At 41.4% G+C, this 22,583-nt stretch overlaps 1 protein-coding gene across 1 annotated transcript in view; it reads left to right on the top strand.

Annotated features, from left to right (window-relative positions):
* Lats2 (large tumor suppressor kinase 2) overlaps positions 1 to 14,929 on the top strand; it is a 73,099-nt gene extending 58,170 nt beyond the window's left edge. Inside the window, exons 3-8 of the mRNA XM_026394932.2 lie at positions 1,076 to 1,208; positions 2,919 to 4,348; positions 5,250 to 5,832; positions 7,265 to 7,447; positions 9,390 to 9,496; positions 12,544 to 14,929. Of these exons, the coding sequence (XP_026250717.2) occupies positions 1,076 to 1,208; positions 2,919 to 4,348; positions 5,250 to 5,832; positions 7,265 to 7,447; positions 9,390 to 9,496; positions 12,544 to 13,038 (2,931 nt within the window). The 3' untranslated portion in view covers positions 13,039 to 14,929. The remainder of the gene's footprint in view (positions 1 to 1,075; positions 1,209 to 2,918; positions 4,349 to 5,249; positions 5,833 to 7,264; positions 7,448 to 9,389; positions 9,497 to 12,543) is intronic.
* The last annotated feature ends 7,654 nt before the right edge of the window (positions 14,930 to 22,583 follow it).

Below are 22,583 nucleotides of genomic sequence, written 5' to 3'. Positions count from 1 at the left end.
GGCTCTGTGTCCCCTGTCTCTTGTCTCTGAGTGCTGCTGCCATTCAGCCCACTCCTCCTGCCTCCTCTGCTCTGACCAGTCCCTCTTCTAAGAATACCGAATCTCTACCTGAACTTTTCACCTGCCCAAAGACCATCAGTCTTTGAAAAGGCAGCTGTCCGACCCCCCTCTCTTGGGTGGAAAGGAGCCCTCTCCTCTGACCCTCTTTCACCCCACCTGTACCTCTCCTGCAGTGACCACCAGTTTCTGTCTTCTGTTGATCCCACAAGCAACTTTAAGAAACCTGTCCTGTGCCTACTAGGCTCCAGGGCTCCTACTTCTTTTTTCTTTCTAGTCATATCCCTAAGGGTAAATCTTTATTGCTATAGCCAACAATGGTCATTGTAAACAGTAGGCATTTAATAAGCATTTCATTCTCATGAAAATATAAGGGAGAACAGTGGAGTAAAGAAAGGGAATGGGAGGGGAAGATGGAAAAGAGGAGGCATGAGATGGACCAAATTATGCTATGTGCATGTATGAATATATTGCAGTGAATTCCACTTTTATGAATAACTATAATGCACCAATTAAAAACAATAAATAAATAAATAGAAGGAAGAGCAGTAGAGGAGAGGAAGGGATTCAGTAGGAGGGAGGAAGGGAAGGAAAGGAAAAGTACTAGGGATTGAAATGGAGCAAGTTATATGTATTTATGAAAATGTCAAAATGAATCCCATTAATATGTATAATTATAATGCTCTAATAAAAAAACATTTTTTAAGATCAACATTTCATAGGAGGCTGGGGTTATAGCTCAGTGGTAGAGCACTAAAGAGAAGAACTTAAGTTTCTTTCAAATCCACATATGTTCTTGATAATAGGTTACGTCATCTGTGATGTGATTTGAGCTTGACTTTTGGCATCTGTAGGACATGCACGTTCTGAGTCATCTGTAGCACCTTGCAGGCTCTAGCAATCACAGAGAGGCAAAGTATCATGGCACAGTCAGGCACAGAGTAAGGAGAGAAGTCACCTGTGGCTTTGTTTTATGATGATAGTGACACACTCTTACATCTTCATGCTTCCCTCCCAGGAGATGGCAGGCAGAGCGCTCAAGCAGACCGGCAGCAGGAGTATTGAAGCCGCCCTGGAGTACATCAGTAAAATGGGTTACCTGGACCCCAGGAATGAGCAGATCGTACGCGTCATTAAGCAGACCTCCCCAGGTGAGCCCAAACCAGCAGCGTGGTGTATGAAGAAGATTTGTGATTTGAGAACATAGAAAAGTTTGCAGGAAAATGTCCAGCCTGCCCTTGGTCAATAGATAGTCTCTTAGCACATGGTCTTATGCATCTAATAGGTAAGCTGAGCCTGCTCTGCCCCAGCAGTAAGGACCTGGAGGGACCTACCACAAGTAGTAGATCATAGGACTTTCCTGGGTGCTCACCCCAACCCCAATCTGAAATAACCTGTGGTGCTCCCAATCTGGAGAGTTTGCTTGTTTTGTTTTATGAAAGATTGAAAAATTAAAGTGAGTAAAAATGTTTTGTTTTTACTTACTATTGGGCCTGGAAAAGTCTTTGAAAAGGGAGGCTTATCCTTAAAAAACAAAAAACCTTTTCTCACATCATAGCCTTTGAAAGCAGCTGTCCAGTGGAGCGCACCTCTCTGGGCCAGAGCTGTGAGCAGTATGCTGGGCTTCCCCCTAGTGTCCCCTGGGAACAGCTGAAGGCATCTGCTCTGTTTGAGTGATCATCAAGGGATGTTCCTCTCTGAGGATGGAATAGATGAACCCTATTTTTGGTACTTGAAGTCCCTGGGGTATAATAAAGGATTTATGATAATTTCCAAAAGGAATTTTCCCTATCTGTGGAAGATCTGGTGTGAAGCTCACTTTATGGAATGAATGAGAAATTCTTACAGGTTTTGTAAGTTCTGTCTCTGTTGTTGTTAAGGAGAACATGAATTTCTGTTTTCTTCTTGAGAGAAGGAATTTCCTTAGCCTCCATCTGGCCATCTATGTCATGATTCTTGAGTTCTGCAACCTTAGAGCATGATACCAAAGGAAAACACATACACACACCCACACACACACATCCACCCCATTATGATTTCCTTCCTAATTGCCTTTGGTGTGGTGTGCTCACTGATGCATCTTTTTAGCCCTGGCAACACAGCGCCATCATCACTGGGCTCTGACTTCTACTCAATGCCAGGTAGTCCAGGGAGGGTGAAGGGGGGACACAGCCTTTGGACTATAGCACCCTCTGCCAAATCAAGCAGTCATTGTACGGAACTGAAAGGAGCCTTTGTCCTTCCTTCCAAGCGTCTGTTTTAAATGAGGAGAGATTTTCAGAATGGAAAAATCAGGAATAAGGAAGCAACAGCAGAAATCCATCTGGGTATTTGTAGGGGGATTCTGTGTGGTTTTTATTGTTGTTGCATATATGTTGTTTGGTTTGGTTTTAATAAAAACAAAAATCCAAAAAAAAATCCTTAATTTGAAAAATAGATGAAGAAAATAAAGTAGACTTTTGGACAATGGCTATGATTCTACTGTTAGAGAAAAGGAGACTGGGAATCATGTGGCAGTAAACTTGCTGTCCCAAACAACTTAGGCATATCATGGAGAAAACAGAGCTGGCTGTTCAGTTGGTTCCCTAGCATGGCAGGATGGTGATCCTGGGGGCTATGTCCTCAGAGGTGTGAGGGATACTCCCCAGCAGGACTGGGAAACTGTCCTTCCTATGGCCAGTAACCCTCCTCTGAACTCCTGAAGTTCCCCCCACCCTCATGCCATATTAGGGGAGTCCTCAGTTGAAGACCCTGTGCAGCCACTCAGCCCCTAGGACATTGCCAGTGTGGGGATCAATCTGAAAGTGCCAGAACTGGCTGACCACACTCCTCATGCCACCTTCCCATTCTTTCCACTGCAGGAAAGGGCATTGTGTCCACCCCGGTGACAAGGAGGCCCAGCTTCGAAGGCACAGGCGACGCGTTCCCATCCTACCACCAGCTGGGTGGTGCAGCCTACGAGGGCCCAGGCTTTGGCACAGATGGCCCCGCGGGACTGGAGGAGGTGCCACGGCAGTATATGGACTTCCTCTTCCCAGGAGTTGGTCCCCACAGCCTGCCTGGCCACCAGCACCCCCCCAAGGCCTATGGTGCCAGCATGGAGGCAGCGGGAGCACATTTCCCGGCCACCTGCCCCACCGGTCCGTCCCTGCCACTTCCAGGTGCACACTACGGCCGCTCGCACCTCCTAGTACCCGGGGAGCCTCTGGGCTACGGTGTGCAGCGCAGCCCCTCCTTCCAGAGCAAGACGCCGCCCGAGTCAGGGGGCTATGCCGGCCTGACTGCCAAGGGCCAGGGGGCCCCGCCAGGCGCGGGCATCGCCTTCCCCGCGCCCACGGCCGGACTGTACGGCCCGCACGCGCACCACAAGCAGGCTGGCCCCGGAGCCCACCAGCTGCACGTGATGGGTTCCCGGGGCCAGGTGTTCACTGGCGACAGCCCTCAGCAAAGCTTGCTGGTGCCCTCGAGAAACAGCCTCAATGTGGATCTGTATGAGCTGGGCGGCCCCCCTGTGCAACAGTGGCCAGCAGCCACACTGGCCCGCCGCGACTCGTTACAGAAGCCAGGCCTGGAGGCGCCACGCCAGCACGTGGCCTTCCGGCCTGACGGGCCGGGACCCAGCAGGACCAACTCCTTCAACAGTCAGCAGCCGCGGGCTGGTGCACCAGGCCAGGCCGAGCCTTCCCTGCCTGCCCCCAACACTGTCACAGCCGTGACGGCCGCACACATCCTGCACCCAGTGAAGAGCGTGCGGGTGCTGAGACCCGAACCACAGACAGCCGTGGGGCCCTCCCACCCTGCCTGGGTGCCCGCGCCTGCCCCAGCCGCTGAAGGCCTGGACTCGAAGGATGAGCACGCCCTGGGCCTGGGAGCCACTGCTGTTTACCCACTGGATGTGGAGTACAGTGGCCCAGACCGCAGATGCCCACCTCCACCCTACCCCAAACACCTGCTGCTGCACAGCAAGTCCGAGCAGTACGACCTGGACAGCCTCTGTGCCGGTGTGGAGCAGAGCCTCCGTGGGGGCCCAACTGCAGAGCCTACAGAGAGGAGTGACAAGAGCCACAAAAGTGCCAAGGGGGACAAAGGTGGCAAGGATAAAAAGCAGATCCAGACTTCTCCAGTGCCAGTCCGAAAAAATAGCAGAGATGAAGAGAAGAGGGAATCCCGCATCAAGAGCTACTCCCCCTATGCCTTTAAGTTCTTCATGGAACAACACGTGGAAAATGTCATAAAAACCTACCAGCAGAAGGTCAACCGGAGGTTGCAGCTTGAACAAGAAATGGCCAAAGTAATTTCTCATTTTATTCTCACTGTTTGCCCCTGGCTCCTCTCTACTGGTATTGGGAATTACAACAGAGAAGTACTATTCCTAATTTATATACTTTTATCATAAACCCTGTATCACAGGTCATAATCTGGTTATGGGAACAGCAGTTTAGAATACTCACAAATGTGAATACTTCCCTTTCTCTATTTCCTCTTCCCTCTGATTTCAGGAAACTGTGATAGCTATCCATAATGTTGCTAAAAGGCAAATGAGCAAATTGATGTTTATAAAGGTGTCTTTACACAAATTTCATCAAGGCTTACTTATTAATGGAACATTTTAGAAGAGTAGAAATAAAGTCTGAAGTTCTAAAAATTAAAATTAGGATTCATAAATAAATGTATCTAGTAATAATCCAGTTAGCCATCCTTTAAGTTTTTAACTAATAAAGAATATTTTAAACATACTTTAATTGACACTCAAGTGCTAGAAAAGATGATTTTTAATGAAGTTAGAGTGTAGCACTAAATTTAAATCACGCCAAATTCTAAAAATCAAATGTATTTGACTTGTTTTTGCTTTCCCGTCTCTTTTGAGCTAAGTATTAGATTGTTCTTGGAGTTCCAGGAATGTTGTGGTCCCTTTTCCCACCAACTTTCATTAATAGAGGTTTTCCTTAGTTTTTAGAGCCTAAAGTCACCTAAAGAAAGATCTCTGTTCTGTCATACTCTGGATTCCAGGTTCGTATCTACATTTGAACATAAGGAACAAACTGATGATTATTTTGCTTGTAGTAGATTAGACCCATTCTTCTGTTTTTTTCCTTTCTGTAGAGCCCACTCAATTCTAGGGCCTCCCCTGCTCCCATCACTTGCTACTATAGAATCCCTCTAAGGTGACTTCTCATTTTCCTTGTGTGCAGGCTGGACTCTGTGAGGCTGAGCAGGAACAGATGAGGAAGATCCTTTACCAGAAGGAGTCAAATTATAACAGACTAAAGAGGGCCAAGATGGACAAATCCATGTTTGTGAAAATCAAAACCCTGGGGATCGGTGCCTTTGGAGAAGTGTGCCTTGCTTGTAAGGTGGACACTCATGCCCTGTATGCCATGAAGACCCTGAGGAAGAAAGACGTCCTGAACCGGAATCAGGTGGCCCATGTCAAGGCCGAGAGGGACATCCTGGCTGAGGCAGACAATGAGTGGGTGGTCAAACTCTACTACTCCTTCCAAGACAAAGACAGCCTGTACTTTGTGATGGACTACATCCCTGGAGGGGACATGATGAGCCTGCTGATCCGTATGGAGGTCTTCCCTGAGCACCTGGCCCGGTTCTACATTGCAGAGTTGACTTTGGCCATCGAGAGTGTCCACAAGATGGGCTTCATCCACCGAGACATTAAACCTGACAACATTTTGATAGATCTGGATGGTCACATCAAACTGACAGATTTTGGCCTCTGCACTGGATTCAGGTGGACTCACAATTCCAAATACTACCAGAAAGGTATTATCTTAGGCATGCTCTGTCCAGTTTCTACATCTTGATGTATCTTCCCATCCCAGTGGCTCCTAATCATTTTGAAATTATCCATTATTGTATAACTCGGTGTGATAGCCTTTCCTCCCTAAAGGAAGAATCTGATATGTGTGAGATTTTTTCTTATCCCATTAAGTCCCACATTTCAACTATAAATCCTTCCAAAAAATTGACACAAGTACATTAAATTGGAAATCATACTCTAGAGCATATATTGTTATTATATTAATATTATATCAATTAAGTTTCTATATATTTTATACATTATATACTCTATTTAAGTTTATATAGGTGTTCCATATCTGGGCTGATGGGACAAAATTTGTTGTTAGTGGATTTAAGTTCTACTACATTGTAGACATGTTGTCGTGGGGCTTTTGTGAAGAACCATCCCTCTGCCCTATTTAAACAAGCCTTAAAAAGTAAAAGTTTCAGAGCTGGATACAGTGGTACGTGTCTGTAGTCCCAGCTACTCAGGAGGCTAGGCCAGGAGGATTGCTGGAACCCAAGAGTTGGCCGCCTGTCTAGGTAATATAACAACATCCCATCTCAAAATAAAAGTCTCACAGCCTCCCAAGGCTAGCTCTTTCATACCTAACCTGGATCTAATATATAGTTCAACTCCATTTCTAGGTTTGCTACTTGGAAAAGTCCAGTTGGTCACTCTCTTTCTAATGGCTGGGATGCTTGAAATAGCTGTTTTCATCCCATAACTCAGACTTAAAAAACTGAAAATGAACCTGACTCATTCACTTTTTCTGGAATTTGTTACTTTTGTTCATACTTTTAAAATTCTCTTTAATTTTTCCATGCTTATCACAAAATGTCTTGCTAGACAGGTGGTAGATTTTGGGTGGGGGGCGATACTAGAGATTGAACTCAAGGGCACTCAAAACTGAGCCGCATCCCCAGCTCTATATTGTATTTTATTTAGAGACAGGGTCTCACTGACTTGCTTAGCACCTAGCTTTTACTGAGGCTGGCTTTGAACTGGCGATCTTCCGCCTCGGCCTTCTCAGTGACTGGGATTATAGGTGTGTGCCACTGCGCCCAGCAGGTGTTAGCCTTTTGATACTAGCCTGAAATTGATGCCCCAAAGTTCTTCCAGCCTATCTTATTCACATTGTCTCATTGCCAGCTCAGCACAATGTAGTTGGCTGTTAGTGCTCCAGCCATCATTTCTGCCTTGGCACTGATGTTACCTTACAACTTGTGTCTCAGAGCCCTGGAACAACAGTTGTCCCTGTGGAACAGTTGGGAGGATCCTTTGTCCTAAGATGTCAGCAGCTGATTGGAATTACTTTTCTGCTAAGCTATGGATTTCGTTTCATTGTTCAGTAGTGACCATTCATTTTATTTTCTGTTCTTTTCTCTTACTACCCATGATTCCTGGGCAAAGGGAACCACATCAGACAGGATAGCATGGAGCCCAGTGACCTCTGGGATGATGTGTCTAACTGTCGATGTGGGGACAGACTGAAGACCCTGGAGCAGAGAGCACGGAAGCAGCATCAGAGATGCCTGGCACACTCCCTGGTTGGAACCCCAAATTACATCGCACCAGAGGTGCTCTTGCGCAAAGGTATGCCATTGGGCTACTTCCTCCCACCCCACAGCCAGCTTCTGGCTGAAGGCCATCCTTACCTGCAGCTATATGGAGCCAGGTGACCTCTAAGAAGTCTCTCCAGTCTAGCTTTCCAAGACTAAACTATCCCTAACAAACAAGCCTCCTGCTTCTCATCTCTGTTCTGAAAATACCCTTGCTTCACACACCATTAGGCCAATGTCTGCTTGCCATTTCCTCCAGCTGGGATGTGTGGGGTGTAGGCTTTCTACCTAGGACCCAGGGAATGGCTTTAGAATTGGTTTCTACGGAGTCAAATGATGGAAACAACTCTGGGGCCACAGGACACTTCTCAGTCTGCCTAAACCATCATTTGTAGGCTCTCTTTTTTAACTCTCCCTTGCCCAAGTTATACCACATTCAACACACAAATATTGTTTTCCACCTAATCTCCCTGCCAGCCCAAAACCTCATAGGAGATAAGATTTGCAGACAATAGTGGGCATAAAATCACCAGTACTCATAAAATTTGTCTCCTAGATGGAGGTTTCATAACATCTGGTTCAGACCAGGAGGGTCCTTCACTGATCCTGCATAACCTGTAGTGACATTATGCTGTTGATCTGTTTCCGTATAATAAATCTAGACTTAGGCTACCTTTTCCTTCACACACATTTTGTTTGAAGTGTTTGCAGCCAGCAAGATCAGTTCAAGTCGAAGTTTCTCTGTTGGCTGTGGTAATCCAAGGCAGATTACTGTACCTCTCAGCATTACGAATGTGGCAGTTAACTCCTCAGAAGCATGTGAATATTAATCCTGGTGCCCAGAAAAGGCCTCAGGTCTCCTGCCATGTGAACCATTCCAGAGGAGCCAGTGGTCAGGGTTATTCTGTAGCCTCCAGTGCCACCTGGGGCAGGACGAGATGAGACGGTGGGAGTGCACAGGGGTCCTGCTGACCTCACATGTGTTTCCCACTTAGGAAGGATTAGGTGACATGAAGCCTATCCTGGCTTGATTGGAACCTGGGGCTCTGAAAGAAAAGTGGGAGAAAATCAAAGATAAATAAACTCACTTCACAGAATCCTTGAGGCTGTCCCTGATTACCCCAGATGGGGACTCTGGGAGAAATGCCTGGCTCATCAGGGTCTCATACAAGGAATATGTCTTGGATTATAGTAAATACTGTCCAATCGTCCGCTTTGCCAAAATAGCCTACTCTCATCCTCCTCATCTTTACGTTCTTCACCTTGTTCCAAAACTGACTTGGAAGCCTCCCCAGGAAACCCTCCCTGTGTCCTTACCTGCCCGAATCCCAGTCATGGCACTTTGTTTTGTGTTTATTTTATGTGATCTTTAAGAGCTTAAAATTCTTTAAAAAAAACAAACAAACAACAACAACAAAAAAAAAAACAAAAACTGGGGATTGAACTCGGGGTGCTTTGCCACTGAGCTACATCTCCAGCCCTTATTATTTTGAGATACGGTCTCCTAAAGTTGCTGAGGCTGACCTGGAACTTTGGATCTTCCTGCCTCAGCTTTCTGAGTAGCCAGGATTATAAGTGTGTGCCATTGCACCTGGCAAGAATTTAAAATTCTGATTAACATCTTGTATTATTGCGAATAATACCAATAATCTTTTTAAGTAAAAAAAAAAAAAGTATTTTCTTACTATAAAAGTATTCTGTATTTATTACAGGCTAATAATTGAAAATAAGTGACTGTGGCCTCCCCCCATGATGACTATAGCACCCTGATCCCAGCCCCTTCCAGCCCACTATTCTCAGTCCTCCTGTGCAAGACCAGGCATTTATGTAGGTGTTTCTCTTCTTCTTCTATTACAATACTACGTTAGCTTGTTTTCTCTCTTCACAGTAAATCTGTATGTTCAGGATCTTATAGAACTTACCTTTGAGAAGAATCTGCCAGTGCAGGAATTGAGTGAGTGACCTTTGTCTTTCAGGGTACACTCAGCTCTGTGACTGGTGGAGTGTCGGTGTGATTCTCTTTGAGATGCTGGTGGGACAGCCGCCATTTTTGGCTCCTACTCCCACAGAAACCCAGCTAAAGGTAAGCAGAAAGGAACTTACACCGGCTTTTTGCAGAGAACCAGACTTTTCTGATTCATCCATGGATCCTTGGTTGGTGTTTGACCTCTTACTATTCTGAATAGGATGGAAATTGCAGTTCTATGTACTGAGGGTATTTTAAAATAATATTGTCTTTTAAAATTATTATTTTTTTCTTTTTTCCAGTACTGGGTGTTGAACCCAGGGCCTTGTACATGCTAGGCAAGCACTCTACCACTGAGCTACCTCCCCAGTCCTTTTCATTTTTTATTTGAAGCAGGGTAAAGTAAAGCCACGAAAGTAGACCTGAGTCCCATATTTTTGTGTATCTGAAATTTTTAATCCGTTGTTGGTATGGTATCTTGTTATTCCCAGGCCAGAACTACACAGTGAGAAGCAGTAAGAGCCCAAGGCAAATCACGACTCGCCACCATTTGTGCCTACTTTGCAAAGAACAAGCAGAACTTTGTAACTTAAAGCTAAAGAAATCAGTGTGTTTATTTGGATGTTAACACTGCTATTTGCAAATTATCAACTAGGTGGTTAGGCTAGTTGTGTGTATTCTTAATACTCATTTGAAATCATTAAATCTGCCAACTAATCATTTAATACTAAATAATTTTAGATATGATAACCATTTGTTTCTGACAAAAATTATTAGTTAGGGGTTGAATTGAGCATCTGAAATCTTCAGTGGATTTAGCCACTGAGGCACAATTTAGGAAGTTTTCATATGCCCTCCAGTCCATGATAGAGCCCAAGTGTAGTCTAGGAAAACCTTAAATTAAGGCTTGGTTTCACTCTAAGAATAACACACTTGCAGTTTGGCCTTTTCTTCATATTTATTGAATGCTGAAACTCACTAATTTGACTGCATAATAACCCAGATTCTTTTTGTATTGTAGTAAAATAAAATTTGCCATTTTTTTTTAATATTTATTTTTTAGTTTTCAGTGAACACAACATCTCTGTTTGTATGTGGTGCTGAGGATCAAACCCAGGCCGCACACATGCCAGGCGAGCGCGCTACCGCTTGAGCTACATCCCCAGCCCCAAATTTACCATTTTAACCATTTTGAAGTATACAATTTAGTGCCATTAAGTATATTCACAATATTGTGTGTCCATCTCCACTCTCTATTTCCAAATATTTTCAACATTCCCCCAGACAGAAACTTCACCCATGAAATAACAACTATCTTTTCCCCCTTTGGCCCCCTCAGCCTCTTCTAACCTCTGTCCTTTCTGCTCTGAATTTGCCAAATATAGGTACTTCATATATGTGGCATTGTACGTTCCTTGTCTTTTTGTGGCTACCTTATTTCACTTAGCATAACATCCTTAAGGTTCCATCCATGATTAGCATGTGTCAGGATTTCCTTCCTCTTTAAAGCTGAATTTATAATCCTTGTGTGTATGTACCATACTTCATTTCTCCATTCTTCAATTGATGGACATCTAGGTTGTTTTCCCCTCTTGGCTTTTGTGAAGGGACATAGGTGTACACATATCTTTTTTAGTCCCCGCTTTCTATTATTTTGGATATATACCCACAAGTGGAATTTCTGGATTATATGGTCATTCTACGTTTAACTTTTAGGGAACTGCCAAATTGTGAAGAATGCCAAATTTAGGTACTTCACGTATGTGGAATCATATATCATTTGTCTTTTTGTGACTACCTATTTCATTTAGCTTAACATCCTCAAGATTAATTTCCTTCCTCCTTAAAGTGCTATTTTACTTTCCCACCAGGGTTTATTGGTTTCAGTTTATTCACATCCTTGCCAGTGCTTATCACCCTCCCTATACCCGACATTTCCCTAAATAGTAGACATCCCTAAATAGTAGTGGATGTGAGGTGGTATTTCATTGTTGTTTTAAAATGCTCAGTGTACTTTATTTCCCTAATGATTGGTGATATTTAGCAGATTTTCATGTAGTTATTGGCCATTTGTATATTTTCAGACATATAGCTTTTTTAAGACCTCTGTCACCTTTTTAAAATTAGATGATTTGTTGTTATATTATAGTTCTTTATATATTCTAGGTATTAACTCCTTTTCAAATACATACTTTGCAAATATATTCTTCTGTTCTATAGATTAGTTTTTCATTCTGTCAACAATATCCTTTGATGCATAATAAAAGTTGTTGGTTTCCATGAAATCCAGGTTAGTTTTTCTTTTGTTGCCTGTGTTTTGGTATCATTTCCAAGAATCACTACCAAATCCAGTATCAGGAAGATTTACCCTGTGTTTTCTTCTAAGTTTCATAGTTTTACTAAAAAAACAAAGACTCCTAAAATTTAAAGCAGCCCTCTCAAACAAATGCCCATCTCCTTCCATACCTCATCCACTGTCCTGTTACCCCAGGTGGTAACCAGTTATATTGGCCTATATCCCTTATAGTCTCTGTTCACAATAGACACACCTCTTTGACAAATGTATTTAATCAATTTCCTGATGGCTGTGTACCCTGGTTGAGCATTATGAACATGAGGCTAAGGCCATGGATCCTTTCTCCCCTCCTTGCCCATACAAAATACTCATCAACCATTTCCTAGGGCTGGGGATGTAGCTCTGTGTACTTGCCTAAAATGCTCAAGGCCCTGAGTTCTATCTCCAGCTCCAGAAAAATCAATCAACCAACCAACCATCTCTCAGTGATAGTAAGTTTTAGTGATTTCTGTGATAGCCCAGCAGAAATCCATTTGTAGCTACAGAAGCAACTCATACATCAGTTGCTTCATCTTTATGGAAAGCACAAAATTCTTTGGCTACACAGTATTTCTGATAAAAGAAAATAAGTATCTTTCTGTCTCTATTCTCTTCATCCCAAGCCTTGGCCTGTGAGCCACCTCCCAAACCACACTGCCTTCCAGCTGCCCAGATGAACACTGCATCCTCTGTTGTCTGTTTTAACTGCCTCAAATTATGAAACTGGAATGGTTTAACAGCCACATCATCGAGTATTGTCGGGGAACTGCCCTAGCTGGGCCTTGAGTCAGAAGGAGAAACTAAAACTTTGGTGCTATTGTCTCTTCAGGTGATAAATTGGGAGAACACGCTGCACATTCCATCCCAGGTCAAGCTGAGCCCCGAGGCAAGGGACCTCATCACCAAACTCTGCTGCTCTGCTGACTGCCGCCTGGGGCGGGACGGGGCAGATGACCTGAAGGCCCACCCTTTCTTCAGCTCCATCGACTTCTCCAGTGACATCCGGAAGCAGCCCGCCCCCTACGTTCCCACCATCAGCCACCCCATGGACACCTCAAATTTTGATCCCGTAGATGAAGAAAGCCCTTGGAATGAGAATAGTGAAGGCAGCACCAAGACCTGGGACACTCTCACCTCCCCCAATAACAAGCACCCTGAGCATGCGTTTTACGAATTCACCTTCCGGAGGTTCTTTGATGACAATGGCTACCCCTTTAGATGCCCAAAGCCTTCGGGAGCAGAAGCTTCGAAGTCTGAGAATACAGATTTAGAAACTTCTGATCTGGTGGACCAGAGCGAAAGCTGCCAGCCGGTGTACGTGTAGGCTGTGACCAGGTGCCCACAGCTCGTGTCTTCAGAGCCCGGGAGCCGCAGCAGGTTCCTGAACAGGCAGATGGGAAGTGCAGAGTGACTTTGTTTGCAATAAGTCTGTTGATGACATCACTTGAAATTCTGGTCTTCACCAAGAAAACCCCAAACCAACAAGAAACTGAAAAAAAAAAAAAGAGAGACTGAAGTCTAGCAGATCTTCGTTTCTAGATTCTGTTTGATGGGTGTCAGGAAGGTTCAACAGGTCTTGGGATTGGCTTTGAGGGCCTTAACTGCATTAAAATAAGATTTTTAACAGTTTAGTACAGTTTAGAAAGAGCACTTATTTTGTTGATATCCAATTTTTCTTACTAAATTATAGGGATTAACTTCGACAAATCATGCTGCTGTTATTTTCTACATTTGTATTTTATCCATGGCACTTATTCACATTTAGGAAAAGACATAAAAACTGAAGAACATGTGATAAGAAATCTCTGTGCAATAATGTTTGAAAAAAAAAAAAGATAAAGCTATGCTCAGATGTCACGGAGACCATTTTATCCACACAATGGTTTTTGTTTTGTATTTTTTCCCACATTTCAAAATTGTGATATAATGTTAAAAGCTGCTTTTATTATAATTTTTTTTTTGCTTTTTGCATATTATAGTATAATAGAAAGTGTGAGCAAAGTGATATGGGTGTGATTTCAGGTGTCTGGCGTGTGGAAAGTACTGCATGAGCAGGGTTTTTTCTATTATAAAATTACCGTATCTTGCCATTCACAGCAGGTCCTGTGAATATGTTTTTACTGAGTGTTTTTAAATGAGGTATTTTAGACAATGTGCTGATAATGTATTGTGTGGGTGAATTCTTCCTTATGATTGTATCCCTTTTTGTTTTGTTAAAGAAATGCAGATGTGTAACTGAGAAGTGATTTTTGTTTGTGTGTCTTGAGTATGATTGGACTCTTTGGGGAGTAAACATAAACATTTGTCATGTACTAAACTTATATACATCAAAAGGGATTAATTCAGCTATACCAAAACATTTTAAGTTAATCATAGATCTGTGTCTATTTCTTGCTCTTTTCATTCTTGGTATAGCTGGCACGTGGAATCCAGTAGCTACCCTACAACTTAACTTTTTCACCAACAGCCCACACTGAGCTTAAATGAACATTATTCTTCCTGTTTTTAGACAGCTGAGATGAAATTGAACAATCTTATGGTTCTTTCCACATTTTTTTAGTGTGCTTTGAAGTATCAAAGCTTGGTTTAAACAATTTATTTAGACAAATGTATTGTTTAAATCATTTAAACATTTTTCTAAATGTATTCTTTTGTAAAAAAGCAAAAATTCTTCAAAGTAACATTGGAATAAAAAAAAACAATTAAGCCATACATATTTTCTTAGATGTATAGGTGTATATATAACTATATAAACACACAAAATATTCCTTATTTCAAATTTAGTATGGTTCCTATTTAAAGTGATTTATATTTGAGTAAAAAGTTCAATTCTTTTTTGCTTTTTAAAAGAACTGATGCATCATATTTTTCATTATATTATTCCACATATTTTTTCCTTGAAGTTCTTAGTGTAATGTATCCATTATTTAGTATATATCTAGGCAACAACACTTATATAAGTTTATCAATGTCTAAAAAAACGATTCCTGTGTACTGGTTTACATTTGTATGAATGGCATATTCTGAAGTCTGCTGTGCTTGTATCATGACTTACAGTATTTTCTCTATTTTATAGTAATGCCATGTTGTTATTTACAGCGCTCTGACATACTTTCATGTGGTAGGTTCTTTCTCAGGAACTCAATTTAACTATTATTTATTGATATATCATTTGCCTTTGAAAAGCTTCTACTGGCACAATTTATTATTAAAATTTTGAGTCCAAATGCCTTAGTTGGTGTCAAGTTTTATTGGAATTTGTAAGATCTTGTCCTTATTAGTGTTTTATAACTCTCCACAAAACACACACACACACACACACACACACACACACACACACACGTGATTCCCATGCAGCCAAGTTAAAAACTACTGACAGAGTCACTGTCATGAGAGAATATGGAGAGATGTCTCCCAGATAAGGCTCTGTCTCAGAAAGGGCCTGGAACATGGAAAAAATGGATTTTCGGTCAGACATAAAGACCAAACCAGGCCATGGATCTGTGACCACCTTCTGTTCTATAAAATGGGGGTAAAATGTACTCTTTTTAGAGTTTTGAGTGGCATAAGTGGGATATCAAATATATATTTTTGTAGATGATAAAATAAATCATGAATAGGAGCTAATTCCTCTGCATCATGATACAATTAAACTAAGGATGAGTGTAGCGCCTACCTTTTCATTTAAAATGATCTATAGTATGAAAAAATTTGGAAAAGATTGATGTGTTTGTGCTAGCCTTTCAAATGGGTATAGCCATGGTTTAAAAATCAAGATATATGCCCACACTTGTAATCCCAACAACTCGGGAGGCTGAATAAGGAGGATTGCAAGTTTGAAGCCAGCCACAGCAACTTACCAAGACCCTAAACAAGTTATTGAGACCCTGCCTCAAAAAAAATAAAATAAATAAAAGGGACTGGGAGTAGCTCAATGGTAAAGCACCCCTGCATTCAATCCCCAGTATCAAAAAATATCAAAATATCTAAATGAATGTACAGAAAAATTTTGCTGTCATTCATCTTCCCACAGACAACAAATGATAGTAGTTTGTTGTGCATTCTGAGAGAAATGAAATCTTATATAGTACACAGTATAAGAAAAAGTGTATGTGTTCTTTATCGCTGCCTACAGAAATATGAAACTGTTATACTTTTTTTTTGCAACTTTTTTCACTTGACAGTGTACAATATGTCTTGGCAACTATTTCAGCATGGAAACTTTTTTGCAGTGTTACTGATCAGACTCAGGGCAAACAGTCCTGCGGAGCTACATCCCAGACCTCTTCATTTTTTATTATTACTGCATAGTATTCCATTGAGATGCTGTTATAATCAAAGCAGTCTCATATTGGTAAGCATTCAGTCACTTCTGATCTATTGCAGTGTTAGAATAAGTAACCTCTTGTCATTTTATTTTTTAAAATATTTTTAGTTGTAGATGGACACAATACCTTCATTTTGTTTGTTGAGTTTTTATTTTATGTGATCAAACCCTATGTGCCTCATGCATGCTAGGCAAGCACTCTACCAATGAGCCACAATCGCAGCCCTTATTGTCATTGTATATATGGGAAAGTAAATATATAGGACAGACTCCTAGATGTGGAATTGTAAGGGCTAGGGTTGTGGCTCAGAGGAAGAGTACTTACCTAACATGCGTGAGGTACTGGGTTCGATCCTTAATACCACATAAAAATAAACTTATGTGTCCACCTAGAAGTGGAATTGCTAGGTCAAAAATTAGGTTTATTTGCAATTTTTATTGCCAAACTGTCCCACACTGATATTGGGAGAAAATACTCTATAGCCTTCTGCACCCCTCATTGCATATGCCAAGAAAGCAGGACCTGGTCTTCTACCTGGGCCATTTATCATGGTTTAGTTTGCAGTGAGCAGCTTGAAAAGAAGAAGGTGTTCTTCAGGACAAAGAAGTTTGGATCCATCTGGGTCTAACACAGTGGGTCTTGTCCATTTGGGGGCAAGAGGAACTGACAAACGTGTGAATGTTCATGCTACCTGCTGTGCTATGAGAAAGTGCTCTGTCTCTGATCCAGGAGTCTCTTATCCCAGCATCTATGGAAGACTTAAGAATAAAAATAAAATCTCAGACCTGACAATAAGTATTGTGCCAATGTATACTCCCAATAGAATTAAATACTTGGGATCATTTGCCTACAGTTTACCAACCACACAATGTAGTATCAACCTTTTTGATCTTTGCCCATTGACTTAAAAAAAAAAAAAATTACCTCGGTGTAATTTTACTTGATGTTTCTCTTATTTGGAAAAAAAAAAAAACATGAGCGTCTTTCTATATGCTTAACGTCCATCTAAATATCCCTAAAAGTAATAATCCTAATTTTATGTTTTGAGTGTTGATGTTCAGTGCTTACTTTGGAGAATCCCAAAAGATTTCTATTCCCTGCCAGGCTTGATGACACGCTGCCTGCAATCCCAGGGACTCGGGTTGCAACAGGAGGATCACAAGCTCAAGGCCAGCCTCAACAACCCTAAGCAACTTAATAAGACCCTGTCTCAAAAAAAAAAAAAGTGCAGGGATGGGGAACATAGAATATGATCAGTGGTTAAGTGCCCCTAGATTCGGTCCCCAGTATAAAAAAAAAAAAAAAAAAAGATTTCCATCCTCTTCATCTTCTCTTTTGATTAAAGTAAACTAATTGGGCTCACAGCCAGATAATAGATTACAGAGACAGACCTGCAGCATTTCTGCCAGATTCCATAGGAAAGGAAGCTTCTGCTCATGGCAGCACAGAGGCATAGCCAGGTTTGGCTTCTGCATATTTGTGGTCATGCTTGGGTGTGACTGGAGTCCATGGAGGGAAGAAATAGCTTATTGCATTCCTTTCAGTTTCCTTCACACTTTCATGCTATGTGTTTCTTGTCAAATCTAAATGCAAGTCGTAAAGTCAAAAACATTAGCCAGTAGGGTAAGCTTCCTCCAAATCTTCTGTGATCTAAATCATTTTGCTTCTCCTGCTCTGCAGGTGCTGGGAATGGAACCCAGGGGGCCTTGTGCGTGCTAGGCAAGCGCTGTACCACTCAGCTTCACCCCCAACTCAAGTTGCATATTTTTAAATAGTTTGTCTAGTTCATGCTACTTTTTCCAGCTATGATTTGTAAGCCTCAGTACTTTTTTTTTTTACATTCACACAAAGAATTGTATATATTTACCAGTTGCAATATAATATTTTGAAGTACATATACATTGAGGAATGACTAGCTGTTAACACGTGCATTATATAATATAGTCTCATCAACTAACAATTATTTCTACTAGCAAAATTCAGCATAATAAAAAAGATTAGCCAGGCACAGTGGTGCATGCCTACTAGGGAGACAAAAGATAGGAGGATCACCAGTTGGAAGTCAGCCTGGGCAACACTACATAGTGAAACCTGTCCCAAAAGTGTTTTTTTTTTTTTTTCCTATTAAGTGCATATTTATAAGTAGTACTGTGCTAGTATTAACTACTGTATGTTGTTTCATCAGTAAAGAAGCTTTTGTCGTGGGTCATATAGTGCATGACTATAATCCCAGTTACTAGGGAGGCTGAGACTAAAGGGTTGCAAGTTCAGGGCCAGCCTCAACAACTTAGGGAAAACTTGTCTTAAAATAAAACAATAAATAATGGACTAGGGATGTAGTTCAGTGGTAGTGTACTCCTTGGTTCTGTCCCCATTAGAAGGAAGGGAAAAAAAGAATATTTTCCTTAGTAAAATTTTCCATTTCCGAAACTAGAAGCCAAAAGATACTGGGGGAAATAAATCTATTCACCTTAGAAAGAAAAATCTATTGCAACTGGGGTGAAATACCCATGGCCTATTACTTAAGATAGAAAACTACCCTGAATGGCAACATGGTTCTGTTTCCAATTCACATCAAATGGCATTAAATGTTTGTTTCAACCATTCGACATACTTTAGGAAACAAGAAAAGTCTATTGCTTTTATTAATATTTTTGCTTACTGTATTCTCTCTTCCTGATGTTCTAGGGTTCTTTGTTGTGGTGGTGGTTTTTCATTTAACTTCTCCTTTTCTTTCATTTTTAGAGAATGTCCTTTAATCATTGTTTTAGGTAAGGTCTACTGTTGACAAATTTTGTTTTCCTTCATCCAAGAATGGGTTCATTTTCTCTCCCTTCCTGAAAAGTATTTCCACTGGCTATAGGATTCTAGGTTAAGGGTTCTTTCTTCTTTTTTCTTTTTTTTTCTTTCTTTCCTCTCTGTTTCAGCACTTGAAAAATAACAAGCCACTTCATTTTGTCTTTGGAAGAGAATCTATTGTTCTAATTATTTTTCCTCTAGAGATAGATAAAGTATTGTTTTTCTCTGGCAGTTTTCATGATTTTTTTTTCTTGGATTACTTTTCAGAAATGTGATTGCGTACTTTGGACTTCTTTGTATTTATCCCATGTGTGGTTCACTCAGCTCAGCTTCTCAAATCTGTAGGTTCATTCTCTTGCCCAATTTGAAAAGTTTTCAGCTATTATTTCATTCATAGCAGTTTTATCCCCATGACCCCTGCCTTTCCACTTTCATCTTAGAACTCCAATGGCACAATATAGAGCTTCTGTTATAATACTTGAGATTCAGTTCTTTTTCCTTTCTCTTTTCCAATTTGAGAAATTTCTGGGTTTTTTTGTTTTGTTTTGTTTTGTTTTGGTGGTGCTGGGGATTGAACCCAGGGACTTGTGTGTGCATGCGAAGCAAGTACTCTACTGTCTGAGCTATATCCCCAGCCCTAAATTTCTATTATTCTATTTTATAGTTCACTGATTCTTTTTTTTTTTTTAGTTGTAGTTGGACACAACACCTTTATTTCACTTTTTTATTTATTTTTTAAAATGTGGTGCTGAGGATCAAACCCAGGGTCTCACACGTGTGAGGCGAGCACTCTACCGCTGAGCCACAACCCCAGCCCCTAGTTCACTGATTCTTTCCTCTCACTTTCTTGAGTCTATCCATTGAGCTTTTCATTTTAGTTATTATGGTTTTTAGTTCTAAAATTTCCATTTAGAAATTTTATTTTTTTTTTCTTTACAGTGTCTGTTTCTTTGCTGAGCTTTTCTGTTTTCCTTTGTTCCTAGAGTATTTGTATTGTGCTCTGAAGCCTTGTTATGATGGCCACTTTTAAAATCTATATAATTCTAACGTCTCTGTCATCTTAGTGTGGTCATCCACTGATATTTTCCACTCAGTTTTGAGCTCTTCCTGGTATGATGACTGATTATTGATGGAAATTAATACATTTTTGTATTCTGAGACTTTCGATCTTCTGTTTTTGTTTTATCTTTTGCAGTACTAGGGTTTGAACCCAGGGTCTTGCACATGCTAGGCAAGTGCTCTGCCACTGAGCTACATCAGCTCTTTTTACATTTTATTTTGAGACAGACTCTTACTAAGTTGTCCAGACTGGCCTTAAACTTGCAATCCTCCGGCTTCATCCCCCTGCTCCAGTAGCTAGGATTATGGGTATGAGCCACCACACCTGGCAAGGACCTTCTGTTTTAGCTGGCTTTCAGTGACGTTGCTTTGTAAGGAAAAGGTAGGCAGGTGACCTCAATATTGCCTGAGAAGGTGGAAGATTCCACTCAGAAAAAGAAAATGAAGAAGAAGAAGAAGAAGGATATGACTCATTCTCTTTGACAGTTAGGGTCCTCAAAGAGGCCTCTTGTTACTACTGAACAGGGTTGGGGGTGCCTGGAATCCATGTTGTGTCCACCAAAGGGGCATGTCCTAATCACCACTTGACAATGGTCAGCAAAGTCTGGACTCGCCACTTGGCCTCCTCTGACACTGGCCTAGCAGGAAGTGAGAGCAACACCCCATTACTGCTGGACAGATATCAAAATCCAGACTCTTCACATTATTTTCGACTTAGACCTTCCAGAGGTAAGGCATTCACAGTCAATGAGGTTGTAAATCCCAGCTTCCTACTTTGGAATGCTCTGACATCACTCTGGCAGGAATTCAAGGCTTCCCATTCAGTCTTTGCAAGCACGGGTTGACTGGAGTAGTGTAGCTATTGTCTCTCTCCCTTTCCTGGTCCTTTGACTAGAGGGAGAAGACTTTTGTTGGACTCTTTGTCGATGCTGTTGGCATTTCTGGGTTGCTAACTCCTTCACGTCCAAGCCTGGTATAAAAAGGCAAAAAGAAAACCCAGAAAACCCATCCCCGTGTCATTCCTCAGGTACAGAAGTTCCTAACTGGTCTGCCTTCTTCTCCCCACTTCTTAGTGTCTTGTGTTTATATGAATTTTAGTTGTTCTCAGTGGAAGGAATAAGGAAAAGTACATCTACCCCATCTTCCTGGAAGTAAAATTGGGTTTTGACTTCAATTTTAACTTTAATTAAAATTCTTAGTCATACCAGCCACATTTCATAGTGCAGGAGCTACATGCAGTTAATGGCTACCATTTTGTCTGAGAGGATCGATCTTTGCATTGACAAACATCTTGCTGAATCTGGAGACTAGTGCAAGCAAGGATTGTAACACCTGGGCAATGGAGAGTACACACTATTCCCCAGAGAGCAGGGTGGTCTGAAGATGTAGGGTGCATTCAACACTGTCAGGCTCAGTGACATCTGGGCTTTATTCCTTTTCTGTTTTGTTGCTCAAACTACTTGGTCCCTCCAGCAATCACCAATTTTCTGATGACTCTTTAATCTGGCAATTAATGTATCTGAAAGTGTTTTCTGGTTTGTGTTGCTATAACAAAATACCACATGCTGGGTGATTTTAAATGAACAGAAATTTATTTTGTCACAGTTCTGGAGTCTGGGACAGCCAAGATCAAGGTGCCAGCATATAATGAGGACCTTCTTGCTGCATTATCATGTTGTAGAAGGTAGAAAACAGGAAAAAGCGGCCAGACTCACCTTTTAATAAGTATATTAATCCCACCAACACGGGCAGGGCTCTCATAGACTAATCACCTCTCAAAGGCCCACTTCTTAATATTGTTACAATGTCAATTAAACTTCAGAGCTGGACATGGTAGCATAAGCCTCTAGGCCTAGCATTCAGAAGGCTGAGGTGGGAGGTCTTGAACCTGGAAATTCAAGACCAGACTAGGCAGCCTATCAAAAAAAGAGGGAACAAACATCCAAACTAGAGCATAGATCATGATAGCTTAACCATATATAATAAAAATAACCTACATATGGTATGCTCACGCTCTCCTAAAGACAGCACCCATCAATCAAGGCACACTTGACCAAACCCAGAGTTAGCCTCAAAATCCAGCTCAGCTCTCAGAGCAGGTCTTATTAATTGATCAAACTAAGCCCCTGAGATAAAATCTACTTGCCACTCTTGGAGTCACCTCTTAATGTCCCCTCTTCTCCCTTGCTCCTGATCTCTCTGAGTTCCTATCAAAGTCTCATCTCATTTTCACTTTCCCCTGACCCTGCACCAATGAGATCAACTTTGTCTTGTTCTTTGTTTCACATTTATGCCTCTGTACTCTTTAAATTCTGAGTCCTGGGCCTTGATTCTAAGTCTAACTTCTATAACTTTGGCTAAGTTAGAATTTATGCCAGGTATATTAGTTCTAATGGGGCAGAGGGAGTCTGAATTGGTGGTTTTACATTAGTCTCTGAGTATAGAGCTGGTTTCCAAGAAGTGTCTTGGCAGTGGGTGAGGTGAGACTCACCTGTAGTATCAGAGCACCTGTTCTTATTTTTTCTCCTTTTTGTGAGGTAAAAAAAAAAAGACATTCTGCTAGCATAATAAGTTTAAAGATCACTGCTTAAGTGATTGGTACTATCTTTTTTTTTTTTTTTTTTGGTGGTGGTGCTGGGGATACTATCTTTTGTGTTTAAAATTCTTCATTTTATAAATATAG

The sequence above is a fragment of the Urocitellus parryii genome, chromosome 2, assembly GCF_045843805.1.
Source record: "Urocitellus parryii isolate mUroPar1 chromosome 2, mUroPar1.hap1, whole genome shotgun sequence".
NCBI classification, from domain to species: domain Eukaryota; kingdom Metazoa; phylum Chordata; class Mammalia; order Rodentia; family Sciuridae; genus Urocitellus; species Urocitellus parryii.
This window is presented reverse-complemented; position numbering and strand designations above follow the sequence as displayed.